The 9,899-nt window shown below is 35.3% G+C and overlaps 1 protein-coding gene across 1 annotated transcript; it reads left to right on the forward strand.

The window, feature by feature from the left end:
- The first annotated feature begins 2,628 nt into the window (after window positions 1–2,628).
- LOC145098048 (ras-related protein Rab7-like) lies at window positions 2,629–9,131 on the forward strand. Its single transcript, XM_079035733.1, has 6 exons — window positions 2,629–2,659; window positions 2,720–2,783; window positions 8,216–8,315; window positions 8,588–8,734; window positions 8,843–8,923; window positions 9,078–9,131. The coding sequence occupies exons 1-6, from the start codon at window positions 2,629–2,631 to the stop codon at window positions 9,129–9,131; spliced, it is 477 nt and encodes a 158-aa protein (XP_078891859.1).
- Window positions 9,132–9,899: the final 768 nt, after the last annotated feature.

Below are 9,899 nucleotides of genomic sequence, written 5' to 3' on the forward strand. Positions count from 1 at the left end.
TTCTTCGGGAACAAATTGATTTATTAAAAAGAGAAGTTGAGGACCTGAAATACGAAGGATATCAACTCAGGAAAGGATAGAAACCCCTGAAGGCTGAATTAGAAGCAAAGACCAAAGACTTTAGGAAGCTTTAGGAAGAGTATAGAAACAAGTGTGAAAATTATGACTATATTAAGAGACAACTTGCTGTTGTAACTGAAAAACTTGACACTTTGAAAATTAAGTATGGAAAAACAGATGTTAGTTCAAAAATTATATTGCGTCAAGTCAGACGGTCGAGTTCTTATTTAAAACCCAATTAAAATTCAAAGATAATCAAAACAAGGGTCTAGGGTATGATTGTGTTCCTCCACCTTTCAATCATAACTACACATCCATCCCTATGACATAAGAAGAAATTGACAGGGAGGCATATCTTCAATATGGCAAACCAGTTGTATTTGTGTCAGGTGGTATTCAGGTTGAAAATACTAATGTTTCTACCTTATGTGCAGGTAAAGTAGCAGAAGATGAGAACAAGGAGAAAACCATTGGACAAACCAACATCTCCTTGGGTTCTGAATCTGTTGCTTCGAACTCAGCTGCTTCTGATCAACCTACTGTTGGTAAATACAAGCCACCAATTCCAGTGAAACAGAGTGCCTGTTGTAACTGTACGTGTGGGAAAAGCAAGAGACAAGGCATGGATACGCCACCAGGGGCAGGAAGAAACAACTTCACAGTGAAGAAAAAGACATGGTTTCACTGTGGAACACTTGGACACATTTCCAGAAATTGTCCTAATCGCACATATGTTCCCTACTATGCACAAGGATGGAAAAATGCGTTAAGTGGGAGATACTTCAAAAGAAACCCTTCCAGGTCACAATCGCGCAATGGTGACTGGAACGCACTGTCACATCCCAAAACCGAGAATGGCAGAATACGTTTTGGGGTGGAGGACTTCATGTACAGTATCATAACAATTGCATAATAGTAAAAACAAGCGACAACAACCATTGCATTTATATAGTAAGTTTAATTATAAACGTGTTCTGTATAGTTTAATAGACACCAAAAGTATAACAAAAATAAAAGATGGGTCTTGTATATGCTCCATCTTCTCAAAAGCTGCACCAGTACCTGTCTATCTTTGACCTGAGGATACAAGTTATTTTGAAAACAAGTATCAGCATAAAGCTGGTGAGTTCATAAAAATTTAGTGTCGTTGTTTGTGTAAAAGTGTTTACAACATGTAATATAAAAACTGAAATTTATGTTTGTGAGTAGTAAAAATCCCTAGAAAATCCTATATTTTCCAGAAATATACATTTGTAAGTTAAATCCTTTGAGTGTGTAAAAGTATTATCATTGAAACCTTCAGTTATAAAAATAAAGTAATAAATCTTATTTAAGTAACATGGATGAGGAAAAGTTATGCCTGATGACTGTAGTAGTGATGAAAACTTCAATTAGTAATAGATAGTTATTTACTTCAGGATATTAGTTTAGACTTTAAGTCTTAGTGTTTTAATTTGGATATGGATGTAACCCCTCATGCAACCAATTAAATGATAATAGAGAGCCCGATGACCTTCCCGATCATACGTAGTGTAGTGAGGTAGTGCCACCCCTGGGCCTAGTCGGCTCGGACTGTAGTTAACAGTCGGGATGTAATAGCGTCCGTCCTGTATAGATCTATACATGTAGTGTTGCTTTCCTTTCGGGAAGCCCTGGTCACATTGTGTAAGCGTGGTAGAGTGCCTTATAGAGGGATAGTGTGTTATACTCTATATTAGTGTATTCTCTTGTGTTATAGTGTAGTATACTTTTAGTATAGTACATAGAGTGTTCTCTTATACGTACATTAACTTGTAATAGCAGTTATAGTGAGTATAGTAGTAATAGAGGTAACGAGCAGTAGTCTTAACTATACCTATTATAGTTAACTAGAGTGTATGATTTCATGCATTTGAATAACAAAAGTATTGAATAAGATGAAGACTTTCATATCTAACACAAATATATATGATATATAACTAAGAAATCAACGACAGTCGGACGGATAACAGATACCCTAAGACCACATCAAACAAGAACAGGAAATAACGCGAGCTATCGGTCCTAAGTCCTTCAAGTCTTACTTATATAAATATATTTGTGTAGATATATTTATAAAAGAAAAGTAGTTTAAACACAAATTGAAAATTGTTTAACAATAATTTAACCTTAAAAAAATGCATTTGATAATTATTTAAAACAGTTCTATATATAAGTAGCTAAAAGTATAGAAAAATCCCTTTTTGATGGTGAGTTATGAATCACATATCATTTGATAATAAAAGTTGTAGCATTATACTTGTATCCCCACCCCCCTAAAACATGTAAAAACATTTGAAAAGGGTTCATTAAGGGGTATGAACTCACCTGCAATGAGTAGATCGGGTGGAAGTATCGGATGGGTGTTTGGCGTCAAGTAAAGACTTGTACACCCTTTATGACCCTAGTAACATATGAAAACATATGTTTACAATTAATTAGTGATTTAAACTCTAATTAAACACATATAGACATCCTAATGTGAATAAAACTCTATGGTTGCGTGCTAGAAGGCTAATGGGTTGCAAGGAAAGAGTATAAGACCTCACCATGGAGTTTACTCTTCTAAAACTCACGTTGAGTGATTTTACGGCTGGGGGACCATTTCCTCCATGAGTTTATGGCCATAAACTCGTGGAAGGAGTGGGTTTGAGTGCTAAAAGGGTTCATACACTACTAGGGGTAGTTCTAGGGCTTAATTCGGGGCTTAAGGGGTGTTTAGGGTTAAAAGAGGGTAATCCCTTGGAGTTTACGGTCCTAGGACCACTCCTTGGGAGTTTATGGCTGTAAACCCCATGGTTTACGGTAGTAAACTCTTGGACACCCCTTAGTTCGTTTTTGAGGTCCTTGGCTCATTCCTAACAATTTCTAACTGAAGGTATAAGGCTAGTTAGGGGTTTAAAGGTTCATTTGTCATGGTTTAAGGGAGTTTACGGTCTAAGCATGTGCTTGGGCCGTAAACTCTTGCTTACCCTTCAAATGATAGGGTTTAGGTGTTCCAAGTCCGAAATTGTAAGTCCCTAAGTCATATCTAAACTCCAAATGTGGTTTGGAAGGGTTTTGAGGCTTGATTTGCATGTTTAGAGGGAGTTTACGGCCTAAGGATGTTCTTGGGCTGTAAACCCTCTTTCAAGCTCCCAAACTTGATGATTTATGACTCAAACACTTCAAGGTTTAACCCTAAACTAGTTTCTAAGCCTAAAGGGGAGAAATTGAGCATGTTTGGCAACTTTTTAGGGGTTTACAGCCTAAGGATGTTCTTAGGCTGTAAACTCCTTATCTTTGGCCATCTTGAATGATTTTTAAGCTATAATGACATGCAATGGGTTGTAGAACAAGTTAGGGTAAGGGAACGTACGTTTTGGAGGCGGAAACTTGCAGTTTTTAGGATGAAATCGGATTTGAGGAGAGCGAGTAGAGAGAGAGAGAGAGTGTCTAGTGTGGTAAAAGGTCCAAAAGAGTGTCCACTCACCCTTATATAGGGCTTGATTGTTGTACCCAGTATACAACTACCCGATACTTATGTTAAACGAGGTTTAAAGTTTTACCCGGCTAAATGGTCGTAATTAAAAATAAACTTTCTCCAACTAAATGGAAGGGTAATTCACGTGTTTTTATTTATTTCATTACGACGTTAATAACATAAAATGAAATAAAATAAAACATTCATGGATTTGTCTACCCCAAATTAACGGAACTTTTATAAAATAGAATATTCTATTAACGGAAATGGGTTATATCGATGGAATAAAATTTGGGTTGTCACACGCACAAAAGGCCAAGTATCTGAATCCCAAGGGCAAGGGAATGCCGACCAAGAAGTCAAATCCAAAAAGATGCTCCCGTGAAGCCAAAATCAAAGTCATATCAACGACCGACATCAAGTTCCAAATCAAGTGTTGAGCCACCCATCGGATCGAAAAAGAAATGGGTTAAACCCAACTACCAATGGGTACCAAAGGCTCAATATCCTAAATCTCCTAATGATTCTAATATTTCTACATCTTTTGTTTGTGATAAACAGGACATGTCATGGGAGAGATTACCGTGTGTTGATGACAAAGGTCGACCCAGTTTCAAAATGGACTGGGTTCCAAAGACCAACTGATCCCACTCTGTGTCAGAGCAGCTATGGAGGCATATCATCAGACTTCTGTTTGTTGGTAGTGGCTGTTCCAAGCACATGATAGAGGACATCTCTCAATTGTTCAACATTCAAACCTTTGTTTGAGAGGATGTGTCCTTTTGCGGGAAAGGAACAAAGGAAGAGATCACAAATGAGGTTAGTGCTTAATGACATGAAGAATTTTCAGATCTGTTATGAGATTATGCGTGCTGTTCTCAGACCTTCTGGATGCAAATTCAATCGGCGACTTATAGTTTGAATTTTCTTCTCTATACTCCTGAGTTTTTCTTAAGCTGATTCGCTTTAAAGACTAATTTTTGTTTTAGGATAGTTTAAATTTGCGCATTTACTTTTTTTTCTCTCCTATACACAAATTTAGGGGAGAAATAAAAACAAAACAAAAATTAGAAAATTTTAATTTAAAAAAAAATCCAAAAACATTAGAATATCAAAAAATATGGTGTTAATGGAATGTGCTTGCAGCAGATGTTTTGGGAAGTGATATTAAGAAAGTGATAACGGACAGTCTAAAACATGTGTAAGGGACTGAATCTGAATTGTCTAGGCTCTGTGTTCGATGCGCTGGTAGGCACGAAAGATTTAAAATGGACATGACTAGGCATAGATGAACTTAAGGAATCTAGAGACTTGAAAAATCTTGACCTAGATAGATCCATTTAGCATGACAATACGACGCTCAGATAGGTTGAGCAGGGAGATATACATGATAATCCACCGGTCACACTACTGTATCTAGAACCGTGGTTTAACTCTTCCTCGATGTGCGGATTCTGTCCTTAATTCCAGTATTGATGGGGGTGACTGAGGAATTCTGATAAATTAGGTCTGTAGAAGATTATATTCTTCCTTTCTGTCTGTTAGACATATGTTGCCTCCTCTGCGCGATCGGAGGATCCGACCTGGACTATAACATATGCAACTCTATCTCTCTGCATATTCTCACTATGCAATTCTTTCTAATCTGTTGGCCATATACTGTCTCCTCTGCGTGACTTATAATCCGACCTAGAACACAGTATATGCACCATTCTCTTCTCAATCCCTCTAAAAACCTCAGTTAGTCATATGTTTCATCCTTTGCGTGATTGGAAGAGATCCAACCAGGATGTACAACATATGCATTCTAAATCTATATTCTCTCTTAATAATTGTCTGCTCACCCGGTGTAAGGAAGTATTCTAGAAGTCCTTGATGGCTGGAGCATATCAGGAAATGGGAAACACGTTCTAGTACAAGTAAAATTGAACACATAAAGATTGTTTGTAGATCTCACTGCTCAATTTAGGTGGACAACAATATCTTTGGCCGTCGTCAGCTGAATGGTCCTTAAGGAATATTATCTAGGAATTTAGGATCACATTGTCTTGTCACTTATAGTATCTCCTAATTTTGTCACAATCTCTCTTGTTTAAGTGGACCACAATACCGGCGATTGACCAGATCTATTCATGAAGGGAGAGGTACTAATAAATGGATAAAGGCTGTCTAAAAACTTTGATCCCAAACACTCTTAAAGTTAGCTATTATTTTTGTTTTTGTTAAGTTTGTTCATAGTGTTCTTCTAATTTAAATTTAGGGGGAGAATTAAAAAAAAAAAAGAATTAAAAAAAATAGTGTTATTTCTGTTTTATTTTTTTTAGAAAATCAAAAATCCGAAAATATTTTTATTTACGTTTTAATTTGTGTGCTAAGTTTTCTTTTAGTTTTGTTTTGTCTTGAAAAGTGAATCCAGGTGTAGATGAGCCTGTATCGAGATTTTTCATCCATGAGCATCGAAGAATTCTCATTCAAAGGAACAAGAAATGAAGATTAGTCTTTCAATATTCAACTTTTCAACCCCAGAAGCAAGGTGAAGCTGAAATTGAAGATTATTTGTCAGATTGCATTGAAGCCTCCTCAATCAGTCTGTTGCTATCTTAAATTTGTTGAAGTGATCCAGAAGTTTTGTTCTCTCTGATGTTCTCTCTGAAGATTCTCAAGCTAAAAGCGCTATCTTTCAAGAATCAATACGTCAAGCCTCCTCACCCAATGTGCGTTCAATGCCAAATCTTGAAGAATTGCCAACTGCTCAAGATGAAGTCATTCATGGAAGATTCATATGTTCATCCTGATGCTGTGAAGAAATTGAAGATAAATGCTGAAGTCAAGCTCTCAATGAAGATTATCAAGAAAAGCCAGCTACTTTTTAGGGGGAGCTTGTTGGGTCAATTAAGAAAAAGAAAGCTATAAACCAAGGGGGAGATTGTTGGGTCAAAAATATGGTTTATACTTTGCTTTTCTAGGAAAATGTATTTTTGTGTCTTAAACAGCTTGGTGTTTACGGCCGCATACGTGTTTACGGCCGTAAACCCATTTACGGCCCATGTTCTCTGGCCCATATTCCTCTTGTATATATATATATATATATATATATATATATATATATATATATATATATATAGGTGTTAGGGGTGAGGAGTAGAGATTGATGAACATGTGAGACATAGACTAGAGAGAGAGAAGAACACGTGTGTGTTAGTGTGTGTGAATCTCTTGTATCAGTATCATCATTCTATTTATCAATACATTGAGATTCATATTATTCTTCTTCTCCTTCTCTTCTATTTGATTTGACATCATCCGTTTGATTGGGATTCTGCACCATCAAACGGATCTGATTAATACACAGACTGATTGGGGACTTACAATAGTGCTTCCATAGGCATGTACGAGATAAAAACCCAAATACATGAACAACTGTAAGTTATTTGTGCTCAATTGTTAAAAAAATAAAATTATGATTTAACCAAGGTAAAGTAACCATAGAAGGAAGAGGCCAATCCTTTAACCAAAGGGTAATTTCGTCAAAAGCAACTAAAGAAGGAAGATACCAACACTTTAACTAACTCAATTGAAAAATCTATAGATCGATCAGATCTCAAAGTTCACTATCACCCTGAGATGCAGTGAGACAGCAGGCAATAATCCCCAGCCCAACATTAGGGACACAATGGTCAATATGCATTCATTTATCAAAAACACGAGGGCACCAGGAGAGACAAGGTCTAATACGCTTTGTAGATCGAACAATTTCACGTCGCCTAGAAATAGTTTGAATGAGGGTGAAAAACAGAAAGTGTGTCATGATATTTTTTATTCACCTAATGGCAAAACAGAAAGTCCTTTAATTTCGTTTTTATTTATACTCACACAGCTGCTAACATACTATCAGGTGGCTTCCTCTCAATTGAAGTTTTCACTATTTTCCCCCTATTTACAATCTTCGATGTGTAGTTTTAATTGCTTGATGTTTTACTACATGAAAGCTTTTGTATCTTAATATGATTGTGTCACATTCAAATAAATGCCCTTTTCTGCCTTTAGTCTGTTTAATAGAAAACAAACGAACATATGTTGATTGTAATGTTCGATTAGTCTGATTCTTGTGTTATTAAAATATTAATAGGTCAATTTGCTATTTCAGCTAGTTTTCTTTTGCCTGGATGGTTGGTATACCTGCAAACTCAATCAAGGTTAGTTGGTTAGTGGTGTTTGGTAAACATTACAATACATACACAATATCTCTTATTTCTGATGTGTACTTAAGATATTTATTATTATTATTATTATTTGTGATTTGCAGCCCAAATATAGCAGTAAACTTACCGATCGTAATTTTACTCCCTCTGTTCATAGAAAGCTACACTACTTTGGATGTGAATCCATTTAGTCTAACCACATATTTTGGTTATACGGATCTAAAGCTTTATAAGTAAAAGATTGGGATTAGATCAGATCATAAAATGCTAATGATTTTATAATTTCAAAGATGCTCATACCAATTCTGCATTTACTAGAACTAGGTCTGCTGTCAAAAATCAAAATTCTGCTGTGTTATTAATGTTGCCCTTAAATGGTTCTAATTTTCATATGTTAATCGAAAGTTCAGTAATCTCAAAAATCGAAATGCAGTTGTGCTATTAATGTTGCCCTTAAATGGTTCTAATTTAGATATGAGAATCGAAACTTCAGTAATCAGTATAAAGCCACCATTGGAGCTGATTTCTTAACCAAAGAAGTCCAATTCAAGGATAGGCTTTTCACATTGCAGGTCTACATCATACTATCTCTTCCTCTTCCTCTTTCCATATTCATCTCATATCTTTCTTATGCAACATGTTCATTATATTTGATAATCACATTTAGTTATATCTCATTAGAACATTACATGTGTAGATATATTCTCCATTTTATATGACATGCTCTCTCTGTTTCTTTCCCTCTCATCATCTTTTATGATGGTAGACATGCTTCCAAAATGATCCATAATATACATTATTGTTTTAGAAACCCTAAATGGCATGATATTTTGTGTACTTTCAGATATGGGATACAGCAGGACAAGAAAGGTTTCAAACCCTTGGTGTGGCATTTTACAGAGGTGCAGATTGTTGTGTCCTTGTGTATGATGTTAATGTCAAGAAGTCATTTGATAACCTAAATAATTGGTGGGAAGAGTTTTTGATTCAGGTAACAGGTGTCACTCACTGATTCATTACAATTTACAACACACAAACACAGTCTAACACCATGATGTACATGTTATTAACTACTGAAGATCTTGTCATGATATTTCAGGCTAGCCGTTCTGACCCATACAAGTTCCCATTTGTTGTATTGGGGAACAAAGTAGATGTTGATGGAGGCAATAGTCGAGTGGTAAGATGATTCTTTGTTCTTGAATCTCATCTTCTCAAAAATCCAATATTGAATCTTGGTAACAGATTTGATCATGAAATATGTAAATCATTAAATTCGTGTGGTTTAGAAAACATGCATCAAGATTTTATAATCACTTTATCCTAATTTCCAGGTGTCTGAGAAGAAAGGAAGAGCATGGGGTGCTTCAGAAGGAAACATTCCATAATGCTATGTAATGTACTTTGGAAAACAAAGACAGTCTAATAATTTTGTTTGGAAAAAATGAAAATATGTAAGCTCTTTTTCATGGAAAAAAAATAAAGATGAGGTTTAATCTGAAAAAAAAAACACAACATATAAACCTCAAATTTGTTTTTTTTGTCCAAATAAAACCTTGCATTTTTGTATTTTTTTCGAAAAAACTCTCAACCTTCTAAATACTTCCAAATAAACCCTCGACCTTTTTAGTGTTTCTCGAAAAAACCCCTCATATTTTACAATTTGTTTGGAAAATAATGAATAAAGTCAATGATAGTATTATAAGTCCATCAACTTATTCCCTCATGAAGGTTTAGACAAAGTCCTTCAACGCTATAATGGAACAATGAATCTCATGGGTTCCAAAGCAAAAACCGCACCGCAACTAAAATTAACCGTAAAAACCGCATAAACCGCAACCGCAATTAAAACCGATGGTGAGGTTTTCTGTTTTTCAAAAACCGCAAATTTGTGGTGCGGTGCGGTTATTAGTTTTCAAAAACCGCACCGCCCCGCATATATTATATACAATTTTTTTAATTAATTATTAATATATTAAATATTAAAAATAACACAAGTTTCATAGATGAAAGATGGATAAAATATTAGAAGACCAAAGTATTGGTGTTTTGTTATGTTTAACTTTAAAAAATGGTGATATTAGACAATTTTAAGGTATTTCTTGTTAATTATTATTGATTTGACGTTTTTAAGCTATTAGTTGTTTGTAATTTAA

This window comes from Lactuca serriola, chromosome 4 (genome assembly GCF_051521515.1).
Source record: "Lactuca serriola cultivar US96UC23 chromosome 4, Lser_US96UC23_V15, whole genome shotgun sequence".
Classification (NCBI taxonomy): Eukaryota; Viridiplantae; Streptophyta; class Magnoliopsida; order Asterales; family Asteraceae; genus Lactuca; species Lactuca serriola.

Excerpts from the sequence above, each read along its gene's own strand:
- LOC145098048 (XM_079035733.1), top strand. The coding sequence starts at position 2,629 with ATGGAGTTTACTCTTCTAAAACTCACGTTGA. Across the intron at positions 2,660-2,719 it reads TCTTCTAAAACTCACGTTGA|GAGTGGGTTTGAGTGCTAAA; the intron begins GTGATTTTACGG and ends AACTCGTGGAAG. Across the intron at positions 2,784-8,215 it reads GTTCTAGGGCTTAATTCGGG|ATATGAGAATCGAAACTTCA; the intron begins GCTTAAGGGGTG and ends GTTCTAATTTAG.